General features: G+C 37.7%; 1 protein-coding gene across 4 annotated transcripts in view; it reads left to right on the top strand.

Moving 5' to 3' along the window:
- The first annotated feature begins 5,482 nt into the window (after positions 1-5,482).
- Positions 5,483-22,536, top strand: part of myripa (myosin VIIA and Rab interacting protein a) — a 30,355-nt gene continuing 13,301 nt past the window's right edge. For all 4 annotated transcript variants that reach the window (XM_044367953.1, XM_044367954.1, XM_044367952.1 and 1 more), the window contains exons 1-6: positions 5,483-5,688; positions 6,001-6,129; positions 6,276-6,335; positions 7,728-7,895; positions 15,680-15,901; positions 18,772-18,908. In XM_044367953.1, coding sequence (XP_044223888.1) covers positions 7,786-7,895; positions 15,680-15,901; positions 18,772-18,908 — 469 coding nt within the window. In that variant the 5' untranslated portion in view covers positions 5,483-5,688; positions 6,001-6,129; positions 6,276-6,335; positions 7,728-7,785. The remainder of the gene's footprint in view (positions 5,689-6,000; positions 6,130-6,275; positions 6,336-7,727; positions 7,896-15,679; positions 15,902-18,771; positions 18,909-22,536) is intronic.

Genomic DNA, 22,536 nt, shown 5'->3' with positions numbered 1-22,536 from the left:
CAAAATGATTTTAAAAAATACTGGGGAACAATAGTGTGATGATGATGAGCTCAAAACTTATTTTAAACTCCAGTAGAAAAGAAGCTAGTCCTGCTCGTCTCTTAGAAACGCAAATGTGTTGCCTCCTTATTCCCTGTAACTTCTCCCTTTCACCTACTGGTTGGTACTATACTAAAGTATTTCATTTGTATCCAACAACATGTTTTCTATTTAGACCTAAACAGTTAAATGAGAGAAGACCATTTGAATCAAGGACCTTCTTACAATATAAGAAGCTCTTTACAGTCAATTAATCTTACCAGATTAGGAGGTTGTTGATAATCTCTCACCAGAGTGGCTGCATCTGTAGAAGTGAAGGCTGTGATGAGCAGGAAAACCTGCAGACACAACAGGACCAGCAGCACAGCTCTGTCCATGGCTGCAGAACTAAAAAGTTTGATAAATCTATAAAACACACAGATCTTTATATACTCACTGACAACCAACCACTTTCATGTAGAGAAAGGGGAGGCAAACAGATGTTAGATAATGCAAATGCGCAATTTGAAATGGTTTGTTTAAGTACAAGTTCAATTTAATCATAGCAATGACTTCTAAAGTATTTAACTGATGTATCTGCTTACTTCCTCTGCAGTCCCTCGTTGGACATCTCCAGATTATATCAATTAAAATATTTCCGTAGCTGTCCAAAGAAATAACTTTTTTTCTTGAACTTACATAAACTTCATGATATTCTGCAACCTCTCAGTTAGAGAATATTGTATTGATATAGCTCACAAAATCAACCTTTTTGTGTACCTGATCAGGTTTGTATACAGGTCTTTATCATATTTTAAAAAATGAAGTCTATACAGTACATCGAGTGAGATCTCCTCTACTCTGCTTTGATTTTATAATTAACAAATGAACTACCAGATTTTGGGGCCTATGGAAATATAGGGAACTAAATATAGGAATTTAATCTGCAAATACAGATCTGTCGACTTGGTCGCAGTGGAAACAAGCTGTGAACAAAACATTGACACAAGCTACCTTTTAAATTGACATGACAAATTTAAATAGTTACTTATTTACACATCCAGCAGTTACAGACATTTTTGTCTGGCCATCAGGCGAATGTAAGTCCAACATTCACTCTCTTTTAGCTCTTTTTTTGGTTTCTATCAGGCTCTTTAGCTGCTAAATGCTCAACTATGTTCACCTGATGGTCACGAGCTGTGTCTGTTTGCAGTTTGGTGCTGAGCAGGTAGTGTACAGTGGGTTTTTAGAGCTTTTTCTCAGAAAACAGCTTCCTGACATGCTTGACAACGATGCTTTAGATCAGTGAGAATGATCCAAAACAGTAAAGTCGCAGCTGGACAGCTTAGCAATGAGCTAAAACTCATGACAAACCTCCATAAAGCTGCAGAGTTAGAACATAATTCTGTTTGTTCTGTTTTATAATTTAAGTAATTTTACTGTGTTATTTTTGTGAAATGTTATTTAAAATCTTCACATTTTCACCTAGTATACACTTATGTTATCAATAGGTGAAATGTACAGACAGCTAGTGCTACTGGCTCAGGGGGCCTGGTCTTCTTTTGCATTGTCTTTAATAATTAAAACACCAGTGCAGTGATAAAAAGTGAGTTAAGACAAATTTTATTCAATCTTTTTCTATTTAAAGTGGTGAATGTAGATCAACATTCAGTCAAACTCTGTGCACGAGTCGGGAAACGAGCGACCCAGGCAAGTCAATCTGTGCAAAATCAAGTAAATTCACATTTTTCTTGTAATTTAATTTATCATACATCTAGTAAACAAACCACTGGCTCACTGATAACTAAAGGACATGGCAGACAAGATAAACAACAAAACCTCATCATGGACCAAAATAAATCCAAAACTGTTTCTGTGATAAATCATATTAACATAGAGCATCAAACATGTGCACTACAACATAAAAGACATTGCTCAGATAAATGGAAGAAGACTAAAAATGAGTACCACTCTATGTTTTTTTTTTTCTGTATTCATCTCCAAATGCTGTTGTACTCACTTTATTTTGTACCATTACTTGGTTATATTAATTACTTATATCTTTCTTGATCTGTACAGTCTTTGGTATTAAAATGAGTATCAGAGTCAGTGACAGCGTCTGTGTCAGGTCTCTGGTTGATACTGGATAGTGCGTCATCTAGTCATACAAAACACACAATGTCTGATTTGAAATCTATATTTTGTAAATAAACAATTTGTATTGTGTGTCCAGTAAATGATTGTACATTGCATAAGCAGAACAACATACAGTTTATCATTTCCACTTCTCAACATAGTATGGCAGATCCTAAAACACTTGTTTTGAACTTTTGTTGAGTGCACAAGTGAAATCAACTTGCTTCCCTCATATTGACGTGCTGTTCGTCCCTTTTAGATGTAATCCGATCTTCTACTGAGATTCGCGGGGCTAATCAGTGGGAGAGAGAGAGAGAGAGAGAGAGAGAGTATGATGTTGTGATTTAAGTAACAACAAACTCTTGTACCAACAAGCATTCACTTTTCAATACTGAAATCTGTTACAGACATAATGCAAGTTCTTACTGCAGGACATCCTCTCATTCTTCCCACACAGCCTCTCTTGGTCCAAATTATTAACTCTCTAATTCCTTTTTCCGCAGCTCCTTCCTGTAACAAAATAAGAGGAACGCATTATTTCAGACAACCTTCTTCCACTGTTTCAACATACTTGTTACACTTGTAATCTTCTAATTAACAATATAAATACTGCAAATTGAAAAGGAACTAAAACCTTTTGTTTTGCAGCAACATATTTGAAATTCACAACTAAACACTCCAATAAGAAAACACCTTGTGAATTAAGGATTTTACAACATAAGAAAGTCAGTATAACCAGCAGTGGATCTTCTTACCAGATCAAGAGACTTTTGTTGTTGATCATCTTTCACCGGAGCGGCTGCATCTGTAGAAGTGAAGGCTGTGATGAGCAGGAAAGCCTGCAGACACAACAGCACCAGTAGCACACTTTTGTCCATGGCTGATGAATTGAAGAGTTTGATACAGCTGTGAAACACAGAGGTCTTCATATACTCACTGACAACAAACCGTTTCCATGTGGACAAACAGGAGGCAACAACAGCTTCCTCTTAGATATTAATGGGTGCTCGTTATTGGAAGAGAAACAATATATTGCTTCAATTACATTAATTTAAAGCCAAATATAATGTCTTACACAGTAGGTACAACATTGAAACTTATTTGTATTTCATTTTTGTCATGTGATTTGATTTGTCTTTATAACCATTTTTGTGACCAGCAGCATGTCCTTTAAGTTACCCACTTCTGTTAAATTATTTATTGTTTAAGTGATGATAGTCAATGTATCATGAGAGAACATCTATCTCATTTTCCTAAAAAAGGATATAAAACACAGTTTATGCAGGATGAGCCATTCAGCCGGAAGAGAGGGAACATGAAGGAAGATGTTCCTGTGATGATGCTTCTGTGGTGACAGAGGTTAGAGAAGCACAGAGTTGCAAGTTCAAGTCCTGGACTGCGGCACTTGTCTCTCCAGATTTCTGGCTTTGAGTCCTAGTAGGCCTTTACACAATACCAGAGTTATCATAACTACAAGTTTCTGACTTGTAAGCAGTATTCATGTCAACATCCAAGTTGTAAATATGACTGGGAAACTCATTTTTTTATGAAAGCTCTGATATATCCAAACTAACACTTAATAATATGGTTGTGGATGAAAAACCAAATAGATATGGATGTCTCCACACATCAATGGCCTTAGCCCGCAAGTGCTCCTTCAGTGCTGCTCAGTGGCCAACAGATCAGACTGTGGGTGTATAAAGTGTGTAGAAGCCTTTTTTCATTGACGAAAATTTTCTCACGTCACAGTAGGAAAAACACAGGTGTCAATAATAAAATGATTGATGGCTGAATTCCATTTTAGCTGCAGTTTCAGGCTCCTGGTGTTGACATTTTTCACTTGTCATACCAGGACAAACACAAGTGACACTGATAACTTTAATGATGGCTCAGTTTCACTGCATCATTCATTATATCTGGGTCATGAATTTAGAAGAACTATATGGGATTCAGCCGTCATTAATGCTATAAACTGCACCTCTGCTTTTCCTTCTTTGATATGTTAAAATGTCTGCTGTGAAAACGGTCTATTGACAAGAGATTTTGACATATGAAGTTACAGAGGAAGTAGATGGTGATGCTTATGTAACCCTGATAGCCTATATAGTGTCTAAATTGTATAAAATAAGGTCTGAAGGGTTAGGCTACTATATAACAGTTCATTATATGCCATTTTATCTGACTTTTTAAAAAAATGCAAGTAGATTTATTTATTTTATTTTATTATTTTTCAGTGTTTTCACTGATAGAAATGCTCTCTTTTGACTTGTCATGGTAGGTAAATAACAGGTGTTACTTATAACATTAATGAAGGTCCCAGAAAGCCATGACAGTGTGACAGTGAACTAGCATCTACAATACCAGGACCTTTAAACTAAAGCTGCCAAATGTAATTCAGCCATCATTCATTGTACCTGTGCTTTCCTACTATGATGTGTGAATGTTCCGCTTTTGCCATCCCTTTATGATAGCCTGATACTGTATTTAGCCTGAATATGTCTTCCATGAAGGTGTTTGTCACAGAAGACATTTTGACATGTCATGGTGCTTTTCCTGCTGTGACATGTGAAAAGGGTAAATAACTCTGAAACTGAAGCAGCTAAATGGAATCCAGACATTGTTAATTTTATTATTGACACGTCTGCTTTTCCTACTGTGACATGTCAACATGTCCATGAAAAAGGTGTGGAGGAAAAAATGACATTAGAAATGTACTGTATTATTATATTAATATTTTGACGATCATTAATCCAGTGTAGAAGTGTGATCAACTGATCAGTTTTGTCTTTAAGACCCTGAGATGTTTCACAACTTGTTTGTGTATAAATGAATAACTTATCTGTCAGAAAAGCAGAAATAGGAAAGTTATCTGAATTGTATCATACATGGTAACTCCAATTCTAAGAAGTGATTGCTGGAAAAGGGGAACTAAATGCAAGAACTGGAAGCTGTACAAGATGGACATGACTCATTATTAATGATTATCTTGCAGGAAGCAGATGTCTGCAGACAGGAGTGTGACTGCGCAAGAGGTGCTTGTGTTGATGGTTGTGCTGGACGGAGGCTGAAAGTATAAGATGTTTGTGTGAGCTGTTCAAGGGGCTCCTCTTGCTCAGCTCAGGAGCCTGTAAGCAAACGCTTTAATGATTTATTAAAGGCAGTTGGACTGCAAAAGAATACTGTGTCTTTGGTATTTAGTCGTCTTTCTCACCTAACAAGCTAATATTTCAACTGCAACAAAAGAAGCCTATTCAGACTCAGACTGTAATTCTCCGTCTGTCCACCAGATGTCCTCAGCGAGTTTACTGCGCTTGTTAAAGTCACCTGCTCTCCCGACATACCTGCTGCACCCACCTGCTCCTCATTATCCCATCTAGCCTCCTTGCAGCCACCGCTCTCTGCTGGACTTTTAGTAGCTTTCCAGGCTGTATCCTGTTTTACCTGCTTGCTTTGGATTTCACAAACTCCTGCCAACCTGCCTTTATCCCTTTGGTTCTGTTTGCGGATTCATGCCTGCTAGTCCGATTAGACCAAGTAAACACAATTTTATCCTCAACTGCCTGCATGTGACTCTGTTCATGAGTCCGGTCAGAAACCACAAACATTAGTATTGTTATTTAGGCTTATCATTGTGATACAGTGACAGAGGAATCAAGATGAAGAACGCGTAAATGTGCTCGCACCTGGCGAATGATTGCGTCCTGATTCTATATACTGTTTGTTTGGAAACATAAAGATAACACTTAAAAACTACCATCATCATTATGTGCATTATAGTGCTACAATCCCCCTCTCTTGTTTACACAAATGTCCATCATTTGTCGCCTACTTTGTTGTGCCAAGCAGAGAAACACTGGAAGTTGACCCTTCCAGCTTTATCCTGATTTTCTGTTGGACACACGGATCAGAGCAGCCGGGGCGGTCTTCAGACCACATCCACCTTTTTTATAAACAGGAAAATACTTTTAAAGAAAGGTTTGAGGACTTTTGGCAACATCATTTTCTTTTATAGAGATTTGATAACAGCAGTGGCCAGTTCACAGGAGGAATTCAAAACGGATTTAAAGTGTTTTTTGTTTTGTTTTGTTTTTTGTTTTGTTTTTTTTGGCTCTTTTTTGCAGCTGTGAAGGTGAACCGCTGGTCATTGTTTCAACCAACGACGACAACAGACTCAGACATCGGTAAGTCTTTAGAGCAAGATTTTCTTTTATTATAGTCTATGATATGATTTATTGTCAGTAATATAAATAGGTCTGTTCCTGTTATATCTTAGCAAATATGTATCCGTGACCACTCATAATGAATAAAGTGGTCTAACTGCATTATATACATTTATAGGCGACTGTATCACTATATTATGGCTCAGAAGTTTGTACCACCTCCCACTAAAATTAGCTCTGCCGGATTAAAAACTGCAAAAGTACTCCTTATCGCGAGTTGACAGTAAGATGAAACAGTTTTGTTGTTACTGCCTTGAGCACAGTTTGATAATCCTGAACAGTTTCCTGCTATAGATATAATATAATCTCCTCAAACCAGGAGCTCCACATCCACATGGATTCACTGCAGACACCCTGATCTGCTTCAATCATAGAAAAGTTCAACTTCATGTCTGACACACACACACACACACACACACACACACAGACACACAGACAGAGAGAGAGAGAGAGAAAGAGAGAGAGAGAGAGAGAAAGAGAGAGAGAGAGAGAGAGAGAGAGAGAGATTTCATCCTCAGGAATGCTAATGCAGAAAAATGAAATCCAGGTCGGTGTTAATTCCCCCTGATTTACTTGTGTAAGTGGCTTGAAGGACGTCAAAATGAGTTTTAAGTGCTTATGGACACAGTTGTGTTCTGTATAGTGTTAAATAGGAGGGTGTTTATGTATGAGCTGCCAGGTTGAAGGCATGTAATTCAGTTCAAATGGGTAGAAATGTAGGAAAGTTTGGTTTACCATCAGTCAGCAGGACCCTGAAGGACATATTTCTGACAGTATTATATTATTGGAATATAATATGGACTCTCAGACTTGCAAATTCAGTATCTTCCTTTAGGTTGCCTCTGACAACTCATTATCGTAAGGCTGTCGTATAATCTTTATTTACTGACTTGATTTAATGATTTCTATTTGTTTTTAATGATATATATGTGGGGATGAATGTGTGTATTTGTTGTTTTTATTCTGCTTTTTGCTCCTTTTATGTCTACTTTGACCTTGTAACTGCTGGTTTTGATAAGTGTTATACAAATAAACTTTATGATTATGTTTCCATACATATATAGTCTTTTGTTAACAGGATAACAGAAGTTTAGACTTTTATATGTGGTTCATTGTTATATTAATATACCCACACTGTCTTACAAAGGTGTACTGCAGTGAAATACTGTGTTTTTTACAGGTCACAGGTCATGAGTGAAGTTTAGATTTCACTTCATTAATATTAATAAAGTTTATTAATATAGCATTTGTCACAGTGCTTTACAAACATATCACAGCATATGATAAGCCTACCTTGCATCATGCACACATAATTGCATTTCATTCATTCATTTCATTTTCCTCTTTTTTAAGATGATAACAACAAGCTGATTGGTTAGTCAGAGGGGCAACAGCTGACGGTGTGTCAACGATGGGCCGGAAGTTGGATCTGTCGGGCCTGACGGACAACGAGGCGGAGCATGTGCTGCAGGTGGTGCAGAGGGACATGAGGTTACGCAAGAAAGAGGAGGAGCGACTCAGGTGAGTTCTGGTGAATTTGAGAATTAACAATTGGACCAGTGGTTAGAAGAGACTGTTTTGTAATCAGATGGTCACAGATTTGAGCCCTGAAACAGATAATAGCTGCATTATGAGGTGTGTGTGCTGTCAAAGTGTTTTTGAGCTACTGGACTCCAAAGTGATTACAGAGTGATAAATACCTCAAACTCCTCGAATGACTTTACTGATTGTTTTATTTAGTTTATTAGATCAACTGATATTTAGCACATATAAAACTGCAAAAAAGGACAGAGGCATGGTAGCTGTTACTTAAACGATTGCATCAATTAGGCTGATGATGACACACTAAAACTAATCTGTTTCAACAGCAGCAACACAGAAGAACACCCAGTGCTCTCAACATCATGCAAACAACTTCCTGTTTGTTGGTCTACGGTCCAACCATAGAAAGTAAAACTTCATGTGTTCAAGAGAGTCTAACAAAAACATTGTTAATATTAGATTTTTGTTTAAAGCTGCTCTAAATAATATATTTACAGTAACAAATGACTTTGTCTAATGTGGAAAGAGCAAATAATGGACTTAAATTCATCAGGTACATTAAATACATCTCCAAATTAATGCTAATGTTGCTCTGCAGCTGCTGGATGTGTAAAGAGGCAACTTTTTCTGAATGTTCAACATATTAAAGGGGACATATTACTGTTTTGTGGTTTTCTGATATTTTTATATGTTTAACATGGTCAAATTTCCAAAAGTTGAGGTTAACGTATGTAGAAATGGTCCCTGCAAGTCAAAAGCCTGCAACCTGCCCTGAACGCTTCATTTACAATGTTTTTTTCGACCTTGTCAACAAACTGATGGCGACTCATCACGCATGCCCATAAACTGCCGTCTGTTCTTCCATCTGGGCTCAAACATATACGGATGTATTTGAGAAGTTGATATTTGAGTAAGAACAAGGATGAGTAGTGAAAGCCCACTACTCTAGTTTGGTTTCATGGTTTGTTGACATGGCCTCCGGAGCCGGCATTTCTTAACCTCAGTGGAGATTTCCCATTCTGCGTCTCTGCCCTGCTCTGTGCTCCTCAAAAGAACGGACAGGAAGCGACAGCCCTTTCCTGTTGCACTCAAACAAGTTTCCTCAAAACTCCTGTGGCCTTCAGATTCCACAGATTCCACAGAAATACAAAGACAGAATATGCTAATTGGGTGGGTTTGAGTCTCTGGTGTATATCAGCCTGAGTTTAGGCTGAGAGTTAGAGAAACACATAATAGTCGGAAACGATTTGTCTGCTTGTTGAGCACAAGTCAGTATTCAGAGGTTAAGAATAACATGGTTATGTCATTGCCCTTCAACTCTTTGCTTGGCTGGACTCCATCCTGCTCCTGATTCTTTCTCCCAGACTCCATCACTCTGCTTACTTTAACTGAAAATGCTTTCAGCGATCGGGGAAACTTATCAAAAGATAAGAAATTGTTTTTTAAGAGCCACTCACGCAAGATTAACTTAATGGCTGTAATTTCTTTCAGATTGACAAGAGAGGAATGCTTTAATGTGGAAACTTGGCTCAAGCCCCATATTTTGTATTTTGACCTGCGTGACAATCACATAGCCAGTTTTTCACAAGTTCATACTGACTCATTTGCTGTGGTGACAGATGTTTAACAGTCCTGATATGAACTGTGAACAGAAACAAACATTTGAAGTATTGGAAAAATTATCTAAATTATGCATAAAATGCTCTAATTGGTCTTAATTAATTGTCCCAGTCCGCTTAAAACATAGTTTATATACCTTCTGATAAGATAAAATATATCCATCATCTTATATTTCCTACCTGTGCGTTTATATACAGTACTTAAGGTGAGGAGGGAATTTGCAGGGATTCAGAGTTTGTTTTCAGATCAGCTGCTCTGCCAATTTCTTAGTTGTTGTTCTTCCTCTTAGGTGTTTGCCTTGCATGTATTTTATCATGAAAGCCATGTACCAAAAGTAAGGAGAAATAATATCATATTATTGTTCACAGTGCTGTCTGTTTTTTATGTTTTGGGGTTTTTTTATGTCAGCAATCAATTTGGTCATCCAGCCCTATGAAGATACTATTGTAAGCCTTAAATATTCTCATAATATTCCAGAATTTTATTTGCTGTCTGCCTGGATTAGTTAGTAATTCATTAATTTTGATATTAACAGTCTTTATAATTGAATCTCCTATATTAAAACACTGTGATAGACTAGTTTGAACGTTTTCTGCTATATGAATCATCAGCAGTCTTAACTTCCGCAGCCTCACATGCTACACAACACTACTGGGAACCTTCTTAATAAATGTTATTGTAAAAGTCGTATGTAAGATCTGTGTGTAAAATCTGGAAAAACCAGAAGCCGCTGAACATATGGCTAAGCTGTTCTACTGAATCATATTTACAACTGGATGGTTTCTGGTTAAATCTCCATGTGACTGTTACTGAAAATGGGGTGTTTTCTAGTTTCTTGAACTTTGATAAATTTGGCAAGCAAGGTGTTAACATCTAATCTGGTTGTTGTTTACCAGGTATGTCTAGACGTGTGCTGAGTTATACAAAAGAGGGTATTTTACACATTCAATTTCTGTGTTTGTGGAGATCAAAATGATTTTTCTATTTTATATTTAAGTTGTTAAGTGACATGACAAACACTTTCACACCACATAATTGGTCAAGACTTCTTTAGCAGAAGTACATTTCATCAGTTAAAGTTCTCAGATACCATATCTAAGATGTAAAATCCTCATGTCATGCAGATTGTGCACTTTTCTGCTTCCTCAGTCCTCCAGTCATTAAGTGGGCTCCATCTTCATGCAGCCTCCTTTTCCAATTTCTGCACTGATATCCCCTGAGATGAAATCTAAGAGTCGCACAGAATGTCAAATAGCAACGAGTGATAGACAGGGGAGTACAGGAAAGCAGCATCTAGAGTTGAAGGTTAGAAGGAATACAGATGAGTAAGTTTGCTGCTGTTTACTTTCCTCGTAGCTCCAGCTGAACAAGAGGGTTTCTCTTTTTTCTCACGCGGAGAAGAATTATCAATTTCGACTGAATCTTGCATCACTGGCAGCAATGTTGTAAGGGTGTCAGAAAGGTGCTGGATAACTGAAATATCTCACATATAAAACCGAACTGATATTAAGCTTGATCAAATCTGCCTTGCTCTCTAGCCTGTTGCAACAGTAGAAATACTTTAGATAATGACACCCTCTACAAAGAAAAAAGAAGATAGAGCTCAGGTTGAGAGATTAGCGAGATTTCAATGCATTTCTTACATCTGTTAGCCAACAGGGAGAATGTTGAGCAGAGAACAGGCTTTGAAACACTTTAACACTCAGATCTAATTATTTTATGTAGGTTATTTTAATAACCCGGCTCAACTAACATATTAATCACACCTACTTAGTGTTCGTACGTATTTATTGTAATCTGTATTTACATTCTCAAGTAATCCCATGTAATCTTGTTATAAATTGTGAGATTACTTTAAGAAAGAACATAGTAATTAGTTCTTAGGTCTCTGAACTAAGGCCATGCTCAGTAGTTACACATATAGGAATGTATATGCATGTATTTACATGTTGTAGATCTCAATTACACATACAAAACACATCTTATATCCAGTATCTAATTTGATGAACCCTTTGTGAAACATTAAATTTGTTATTCCTGATGAATTTCAACAGGCCGTGTTGAATTTGCTCTAAAATGTTGGGACACTGATCGTGGACAGCTGTCAGACTGTGTTTATGTTGTAAACTGTTCCAGCAGAATAACAAGTTCTTTGGAAAAAGCCCCAGGAGCCGGCTCACTGCCACCGCACCTGATGATTTGGGGATTGCTGGCTTGTGATTCTCTGTAGTGTCACCCGCCCACACACAGAACACACAGTCAGCACAGATACACACACACACACACATGCAGAGTCTTAGTGTCAGTGCTAATCCTGGCTGATTGAGACAGCGAGTCTGTGGAAGTGAAGTTGTGTTCAGTGTTAGAGAAAGATGACCGCATCACTGTATCAGGAAAGAAATGATAAGACAGCAAGAGGCAGCTTGATATGTTTCTTAAATCTTCTGCAATTATTTATGTAGATAATTACTCAGCAATTATTATGCTAAGTGCTTTATGGATTTCCAAAATGGCCAGTGTCAAATAACTTCAATGTGCACACCATGAATCATGCACTTGATTATTAATATACAATAAGAAATTCAACTAAAATAGAAAAATAAACCAATTAACTGAACAAACCTCTTTTATTATCATCTCTATTTTTACAGTAACAGTCGTATTGGATTTCATTTTTATTTCAGTTTCCATAGTCTCTGTCATAGTTGTATCATCAGTCGAATCAAACCAATAACATAATATACCCCGAGCATATCATAGCAGAACATATGTCAGTTTCACATGATGCCTTCTGTTCATGTTTTTCTTTTGTAGAGATATCATGTTTTTTGTATTATGTCAATCACAATCTTTCATGTTACTTAATCCAGGCTTCAAAAATATTTTGAACAAAGATTCAATAACACACAAACACGTCCGGTAGATACTTTTACAACAATCAAAACATGAAGTAGTTCTAATTGGATACAACTGAACACTAAGGACATGCTTTACCCTCTAATTATCATCAAACAAAACAAACTGTCATCCTTATACACCTAAGTCACCCTCAGCAGGTGACACTGTTCTTACTGATCTTGATTTGTTTTATTAATTAACTCTCAGTTCAACTCAAATAACATTAGATACCAGAGCGCATTCAACTACAGTCTAAGTATGAATGCCCTCTACTGTTCAAAAGCAGCACAGCAAGTATATTTTCTTGGCAAGAAACTACATTGTGCATAATAAATAATAAAACTATCATCTTCCTAAAGCAAAAGAAAACAGATCCCTGCTAAAATCTTTCAAAACAAGAAAAATTAATTACAATATACATTAGGGGGTGTCACATCTTCTTATCACCAAGAAACAGACTTTTTGTGAAGATTATTGCAGCTCAATCTGAGCTCAATCCTTTCCTCGCTTCTTCTCTTTTTTTGCCTGAAGCGAGAAAGTTCTTTTAGACGAGGATGTGCTGAGCTGCTTTAAAGATTTTGTGAATTATTGTGCTGACGAACATTGTCAGTATATGTTCCATGTCATTATAATTATTTAAATGAATGAGATATTTAATGGTTGCCGTTGTTGCTGTCAGTTGTAGGTGCATTTCTGCATTTTCAGAGGTGCGTTTACACATCTCCATGTGTTTCTGCACGTTACTTTACTGTCTTGCATCTTGCTGTGAGTATCTTACTGTGACTGTGTATCTGTGTACGTTCTGTCTCAGTTATTTATGTCGCCCACTGAGGTTCAGTAATGGACTGTGCTGCTGTAGTGAGAGGGCAGCCGTCTCTCTGTCAGACAGGCATCTGAGGGACACTGTTAAATTTTTATAGTTTGAGAGTTACAGAAACCAAACCTGGGTTCATTTTCAAGAGATGTGGCTTTGATTAGGGACTTCTAAGTCATATAGTGTGTTATTTAGTTACATACTCATTGTTCAATATTTCCAGATTCATTTTTTTGTGATTATCAGAGGTGTATCTCATCTCCTTTCAGGTATTTGTAACCTTTTCGTTACTTTGCTCTCCACTTTTCTTTCCGTGTAAAGTGCTCTCGCTGTTTCATCAAGATTACAGAGTTCACCAAGTTTCCAATTTGGGTAATTTGGGGTGCAGGAAAACTATCTGTATGTGCAAATAAATGTTAAATGTTTGATTCATCACATTTCTTTTTTTTTTCTTTAAATTTTTGCAAACATGAGAAACCTGAATCCAAGGTTCAAAGTTTATTCTTGACCTCAGAAACACCAGACAGAGCAATCTCAGCACGAAGCATTCAGTACCATTTGTGGTGTTTTCAATTAGAGCTGCAACAATTAGTCAATTAATTGATTAGTCAGTCGATAGAAAATTAATCATCAACTATTTAGTAATGATAGAATAATAATTGCCAAAATGCCAAATATTCAGTGGTTGCAGCCTCTCAGATGTGAAAATTTGAAGCTTTTCTGTGTCATACATGATAGTAATCTGAATATCTTTTGGATTGTGGACTGTTTGAACATTTGACATTTGAAGACGTCAGTTTGAGCTTTAAGAAATTATGAGCAGGCATTTTTCTCCATTTTCTGACATTTTGTAGACAAAACGCTTTATCAGTTAATTGAAAAAATAATCAGCAGATTAATTGATAATGAAAATAATCGTTGGTTAGCTCTACTCTTGATCATATCACATGACCTTCATATGAACTTTGCCCAATCGTCTTGGAGTTGTAGATGTTCATGTCCCATTTTTTAAGGACTTCTCTAGCCTGCTCAGACCTCTGAATCTCAAGCTTCATTGGAGGGATTAAGTATAGGAATGTGATCTTCCTTCATAACTAGCTACCTAGCTACATTCATGAAAAATGCTGAAAAGCGTGGATGAGGAGAGCACAGCTGTTCAAATTGCTGTAAGTCCATGTACAGAAATAACTCTTAAAGTCAAACAGCGGTTACAGTGTCTTTATCTTCTGTGATGTGACGTATGTGGGTGGGGTATTACTATGCAAGGGATTTAAATCAAATCCTACAGATTTGTTTTGATCACTGGAATGGGCGTGGCTTCATGAATGCAGAGCGTTGCAGTGCTGTAGAGAACTGTCGGCCTCCATGCACACCTCCCTCACCTGCGCTGTTGAAGTCAGGAGGAAGAGGATGAGGGAGAAATGAATAACAGCACAATCACACACACACACCTGCTCTGCATGCTACACCCACAAGCTAACTGACAAGTGCAGTCTTATAGAGCCACACTAGACAAAATAACCCCGTCACACCAACAACAAATCAGCCAGCATGAACACAATGTGACAGGCTGAATGAATTAAGTGAAACCAAGCAAAGCTGACAGTTCAGTTTGACTGTCAGGCGAGGATTTTTTTACATAAAAGCTGAGGTTCAACATTATGAAATATGATCAAAAGCTCCAGAACAGCTATTAACTGGACCTTCTTTAATAATAATAATAAATGTTCACAATACTCTGACATTGGTAGTCATATAAACAGAAGAGCTGCCGGTGCTGTCGAGGAAAACACACCAATGTATTATTCACCACAGCCGCCTCCTTTAACCTTTACATGAGCGCAGCAGGCGGCATTTAAATGAACATGTAATGATAAGTGCTCTGTTTTAAATATTTAATCAGACATTTATGAATGAGAATTTCACTTTGATAACATTGTGAAGACATTTCACCACCTTGAAATGAATGATGTGCATTAAGGCAGATGTGGCTGCTTTTTTTTTTTTCAATCATCATTTACCTTTTAACGATGTATAGATTATGATGAGATGAAATGACCGACTTTGTGAAACCACTTTAATTTCTGTTCCATTTTCATTAAAAGGAGGCAGAGGATCAGTGTGAATGTGTGTGTTTATGTCCTCATTGTAATCCCATTTGACACAGTAAGCCCACGACTGCTGCTTTATCCACAGAGATGAGCTATATCTTCCCCTTCTCATCCTACTCCCAGTCACTCATACAACCTGATTTAAATATTCTCAGCCTTTTTTTAAAAAAAAAACATTTTCTACCACACACGCATAAATTCCCAGGTTCACTTCCTTCTCTCTCTAACCATCTCTTCTCTCCCCCTCTCTTCATCCCTTCTTTCCCTCTCATCCCCCCCCCCCCCCCCTCCCCCCCCCCCCCCACCCCTCCTCCCCACAGTGAACTGAAGCAGGAGCTCGACGAGGAGGGCAGTCGCTGCCTCCTGCTGTCACGGCAGAGTTGCTTCAACCGGCGCTGCTGCATCCGCTGCTGCGCACCCTTCACCTTCCTGCTCAACCCCAAGCGCCAGTGCCGTGACTGCCTCTACAACGTCTGTAAGGCCTGCCGGGTCTACAACAAGCGGGACAAAGCCTGGCTCTGCTCCGCCTGCCAGAAGAGCAGGTAAGGTTGGCGGTGGTGGATGATAGTGGGGTGATTCAGATAGTGTGTTTTGTGTGTATTAAGTAAAAAGAGGCTAAGTTAAGGATGAGAGTCTAACAGTGACATCAAAGGTTATTAAGGTCTTAACTCTGCTGTGGGAGATATGGATTTACCACTTATTACACACAACATAGTCACTAAGATACAGCACAGGATAAAGTCTGTCACTGGCTGGAATATTTGCACTCAGCCTGACATAACATGGCAGAGAGAAGGAGAGAGATGACTAAACTCAGCAGGTTAAAGTGTTGACGATGTGAAGATGTGAAGCAACAAGAAATGTATGCCTTTCGTTATCTGCATGAGGTGTTGAATGCAGCATCTCGGTTTCATATTACTGAAACCTGCGATGTGTAATTGCAAATCATTTTAAATATATGTTTGATTTATTGCTTTTCTGTGTTTTTGTGGTCAGTTCATGTTTTAACAACTCAGGATGACATTTGTTAATTGAGGGAAATCCTTAGTTTACTAAATTCATGACCATTTCAAAACCTATTGGATCAATTGGAAAATGTGTTGTTTTCCTACATGAAAAGATGACATTTTGGAGAGTCAACATTTTCTCTGAAAAGATAAGGCTGGTGCTATTTTATGTCCCTTAAGGTGGGGTTATGCTCAGAATGAACTAGTTACTGTAGTACGATATGTTGTCGTGCCGTGAAACAGAGAGGAGAGGGATACGCAGTAACTGTTCAAACAGCACACACCTTCAGACAATCTTTTCTCTGAAGGCTTTAATGTCGTTTGTACAGTTGAAAAGTGACAGGTGTAAGTCTTTGAAGAATAAAAAAAGAGAGAGAATGTCAAACCCTGCTTAGTTTCACACCTCCACACATCTGGCCTATTGCTGTGTGAAGTGGTGCGTGACTGTCTGATTGTCAGTTTCAGAAAGTTACAGAAATTCTCAGATGCAACATCTGACATCAGAAAGGTTTCTTACATTCTGTCATTAAATACGCACTTACTGGCTTACTAGCAGCTTTATTGACAACAAATCCCTTGAAAATACCAAAAATGAACAATGCATCAGTTTGTCTCTCAACACTTCACTGCCCTGCCTGGTGCACTAAACCCTCAAGCCCATTTGTTCCTTCTGAAGGTGTAATTTTCTTAAACTGGCTCAAAGTGAAATAGTTTCATCTTTAGAAAAAAATCTGAGTAATTCCCTTATACAGCTGGGCACTTTAGCAAAAGTTACTCAAACAGGAGTAAATTGTATATTTTTAGGGGACTATTTCCATTCATGACTTAATATATTTGGTGCTCTAGTGAGTCACAGAGGAATAAGATGTATCAGGCTCTGGATAGACAAAAATATTTATTAGTAGGATCAATTCATTGCTGGTTTTGGTCTTTCCATGGAATTTATTGACAATAAAAAATATAATATATTGCCAGACTTATCCTTTTAAAAACTACAATATATGCATGATACACAATACCATAAATTAAATATATTGCATACTGTATTTGAAGATTATTTCAAATTCAAGTCTATTCTCTTAACCCACTTAGCCTGTTCTGGATCAGGGTTGCTGGAGTAAATGCCAGCAGCATGCACTGGGCACTGGGTACACCCTACGCAGTTGTCACAATCACACCTTTTTAACTTTCAAATTCACCTGAGAACCTGGAGGAAATTCATGCAGATTCAAGAAAAATGTGTGAAATCTGCACAGAAAGGCTTGAAACACAGGATCTTCTTGCTGTGAGGTGCTAAAATTACCCACTGAGCCTCAAAACACTTTGATAAAATTTCAAAACCTAAAATTCATGATTCAGTGCTTATAAAACAAATGATGCTTTCTACTAGAAATTACAGTAATAACTTCTAGTAAAAATTTTCATAAGGCTTTTTACTACCATCTTAACTATGATCTATTGTAAATGATGCAGGTGTCTATGCCCCGAAGAAAGATTTTTTTTATATATTATGCGTAGAAGATAATAACTTATGTGCATAACATTATAACTTGATAACAACAAGATTCATTAAAAAAATATAATCTCCTGGGACTTTGGTGTCTCTGTAAACTTCAGTTTTTTTAATTGGTGGATATCTGACACCACTGCAGGAGACACTAGGAGTCTACCTGTGTCACCTCCACCTCCCGTCAACACACTTACACTCAGCACTCAGCACTCAGCTCCCCATCACACTGCAACTCGACCGCAACTCGACCACAGTGAACAGATGGTAACTCATTAAACATGCTGACATGAATATCTCTGAAATATCCTACACCTGTCATTCCTCAGCATTCAGTTTAATTCTAGTTCATTTTAATCTTAATAGGAAACTTGAAGATGAGACATTAATCTCACTGTGATAATACACCTGTTAAGTTAGTAATTTAAAGAACTTCAGTAAGTGCTAGATGATGGAAACTAACTGTCATTTATATCATGATGGTTTATCCCTAAAATAAATCAAAGTTTGAAATATTGGATTCTTTCTGGTTTACAAACCTGATTAAAATTGAAATCCACTTTGTGTAAAAATATTTTATTAGTTTTTAGCATCTTCCATGTTATTCTGATGGCATCGTTTATAGAAATCTTCCAGTAAAATTTTGATGTGTTGGTTTCATTTCCTTTATCTATTGGCAGCATGCGCTGCTGTATGCCACTGTACCTTTAATATTAACATGGTGCACCAAAGTCGAAAGAAACTTTAAATTTCAACACATAGCGGCTTTAAATTTCATATAACCGGCTAATTTTAACTAAACCTTTTCCTTAAAACCTTTCCTTTCTGCTTATGTCTGTAAGGTTTAAGATTGATTACTTTTTCAACTGCTGTCTGTTTGTCTCTCTCTCTCTGTCAGGTTATTAAAGACACAGTCACTTGAGTGGTTCTACACTAATGTGAAGACGCGCTTCAAGAGGTTTGGCAGTGCCAAAGTGCTGAAGACTCTTTACAGGAAGCACTTGGTGGAGCACAGTGCGCTCGCAGAGCTGACTGGTAAACTACTCTGTTCATTAGTGATGCTGCTAAGACCTGTTTGCATTAGTTTTGGTAATATGTTGATTGTTACAGGTTCAGCACCAATTTAAGTATTTTACATTAATGGTGGCTTGGCATTCAGGGTAAACCTGTACAGAACAAAAACAGAAAACAAACAACAAAGAATCAACTCTCAGAGTGCTTAACTTGTCTTATGTAACACATTTTGGGAATATTTGTGGCAAAACATCTGAAAGGGTACTGAAATCCTGTATATGACCGGGTCAGGTCTGCAAACTTAATCCCACACTGAATGCTGTAAAGGGATTACTTTAGGGAGAATTTACTGTCATTAAAAAATGATGGTGTGTATATGAGAATGTGTCTAATTCAACCACAGTATGAGCATGATTTTGTGTGTGGAAGTTTCAGTGTATCTGCATGATTTCATATCACAAAGCAGTGAAGAACAGGAAGTTAGGAAGAGAGCGAAACAGGATTAAGGTCTTGCTTTGCTTTCATCTCACATAACTTCAGCAGATTACTCTGACTGGCTGCCAGACTTCAGTCTTTTTTTACATTTGTTTGCTTCCTTCCCATCATCACTCAGCAGGGAGTCAGTGATGCTGTATTTGGGTTTTATTATACAATATAAAAGTGTGTCTGTGTGTATGAATGGTAGATGCATACTGTATGTAAACTTCACCAGTGCTGTTACAAAAATACCTTTTATTTCAACTTGAATTTGAAGTTCAAACTTCATTTACCATAAATTTTCTTCTTTTTTTAAAAAGAACCCACGGAACCTGTCAAAATCCAGTATAGAGTATAATCCAATAGAGCTGCAACATAGTCGATTAATCAATTAATCAATAGAAAATGAATCAGCAACTATTTTGATAATTGAATAATCATTTTTAGTAATTTTTTTTTTAAGCAAAAATGCCAAACATACTGTGGTTGCAGTTTCTCAAATGTGAGAATTTCTGTGTCATACATGATAGTAAACTGAATATCTTTGGATTTTGGACTTTTTATTTGGAAAAAACAAAACATTTGAAGATGTCAGCTTGAGCTTTAAGAAATTATAATAGCCCCCCTCTAATCTTTCATCCTTTGGGGACCATGAATGTCTGTACAAACTTTCATGGCAATCCTCTGGTAGTTGTTGAGACATTTCAGTCTGGACTAAAATGCTGGACCGACCGCCAAGCCATTGCCATCCATTCTACCCTCATGGCTAAAAACATGAATTTCTAAGTATCTTAGGCCAGCATTATTTTTGTTTTGCTATTATCTTATAGTTTGACATCACCAGGCAAAGTCTAAATGTATCTGTTTCAGTCTTATTTCATTCATTGTGTCTAGTAGTAGCTTTCTGCACAGCTTAATGTGAAGCGTGTGGCACAAATACACACATACATGTGGGCCGAGGTTGGGAGCTTTGCTGGAGCTAACCATGCTGAAAATGTATTTATCGTGCTATACAGCACTTTGAATAAAAGTCTTCACTGGCAGCATATGCTACACTGGGGACCAGTGTAGTTCAGGCGGAGGCGTGTATCTCCGGGCCGTTAGTTCAGAGTCTCTGATCTGATTGAACAGACAAGGGATTTCAGAGCATTATGCATGTTTTGTGGAGGAGAGGTCGCTGGCTGCAGATGATGCAGAACTGTGACCCTCGTGGGAGGGGGACTCATGCGGGCTGATGTCAGGCCACCGCTCATCTTCTCTTTCTGGTTTAGGTAGCTCTGTTTTCATTTTCCACTCACACGCACACTCTTAGCACACACTGTATCATACATTATAATTTGTTTATGACTGACCCGCACTGGATATTCCGCTGTATTTATCCTGCCACCATATCCGATCTGCATAGTCTGACTCATGGAAGACCTCGCTACTGTTACTTTGCATATGAACAATGTGAGCTGCATGAATAGCATCAGAATTAATAGAGCTGACATTTGGGAGCTAAAAGCTGTGGGTATAGGCATCATCTTGTCTTTGTGTAGCAGTGAAACATTTCCCCTCAAGACTCCAACACAGCCCAGTGACTCAACAGCGCTCGGAGACATTCCCCTCTAAAGAGTAGAGCAGAAGAACAAAGTGACCCTCAGGAGAAGAGAAAATGGGCACGAGAACACATACAGACAGTCTAGTAAAAGTCACAACTGTGTGATGCATCATGCATTTTACATGCCGATTTTAATGTAGTAATATGGAAAGCAATGCCAATAGTCGGAATGATGGCATTCACAAGTATAGAAACGTAATATACACTCACTGAGCACTTTATTAGGAACATCTGTGCAATCTAATGCAATCCAATACAAACAAAGCTGATATATTTTCAGTTTTTGTTAATATTGTCAGAAAGGTGATAATTCTACTTTGTTATTGAGGTTGTAGTGGGTGGTGGTGGTGTTACTAGGGTGCATTATATTGAAAAGTGTTCCTAATATTTTGCTCCCCACATGTATGTCAATGGGGTGGATAAAATATTACAGACACTTTTCAAGGAAATTACAGCAACATACAGAAAGTAATGAATTATAATTATAATTCTACATCACCCAGAATCCATCTTTTTTCAAGTGCATCCTACATATTTCTTATTTTGTGAGTCAATTCTTCTTGAATTGTGCTTTTTCATCTTGTTAAATCTGGGTTTCTCGTCTTTTTCCATCTTCTTGTAAGAATTTGAAATTACATTTTTTAATCCTCTTGATGATCTCATTGGGATTGCATTGGTATTTTTAGATAATTTTCAAAGTTGCTTCTGCTGATTCGAAATTTCCAGTTTTCTTGAGGACCTTTGGTGAAAATCAGATAATCGTAGCTTATTTTTTAGAGTTAACCTGCCGTCATATACATTTAGTATACACATTACATCAGGATTATATTTCTGTGCAGATACAGTTTGTGAACCACCGTTAGTTCACCTTCGTGAGAGTCTCATGGTGCCTTTAGGGTTACAATGACCTTTAGCTGCTGTAGTTGAGGCAACTGTGTCGGTCATGAGTGTTTTTTTTCATGTCCCTTTGCTGGGGCCAAATGTGCCATGACTCTTTAGATGTTGTAACACAGATGTTGCACACACATCTACCAGGGGACACAAAATTAATATTCCAGCCACTGAAATACAAATACAGATCCTCAGTTTGTCTCATGTCGTTGAATTCATGCCTGCCTATAGGGTTTTAGCAGTGAAAGGGCTCTCAGAATCAAAGAGTGCTCTCTGCATTTTCAAAATAATCTAGTTCATATCACTTAAGTCCACTTTTTGCCCCTTAAAATGATTGGAAGTGACCCTGTGTACTTCTGAACCAGCGCCTGCTGCACACAGATCAGGTCGCCTGGTAATACCACACACGAGGCTGCTCTAATGCACTTATATAACCACAAATGGCTGCATTGTTGCATGAATATTTGCACAACGTGAAAACAGCTCAAGGCTCAGAGTTGGAAGGGGAAACTGTCTACAGTAGGACTGAGCTCCCTCACACCCTAAAAGACTGCTGCTCAGTCATCAACTCTGAAACCTAGTCATGAATTTAAAATGTAATTTCCCATAATTAAAGGCAAAGATACATGAGATACATTTTCCAGCTATTCTTCTTTGTTGTTGTTGTTTTTGGTTAAA

The sequence above is a fragment of the Thunnus albacares genome, chromosome 12 (genome assembly GCF_914725855.1).
Source record: "Thunnus albacares chromosome 12, fThuAlb1.1, whole genome shotgun sequence".
NCBI lineage: Eukaryota > Metazoa > Chordata > Actinopteri > Scombriformes > Scombridae > Thunnus > Thunnus albacares.
Note: the sequence above shows the minus strand (reverse complement) of the source record. Positions and strands in the feature narration are given on the sequence as shown.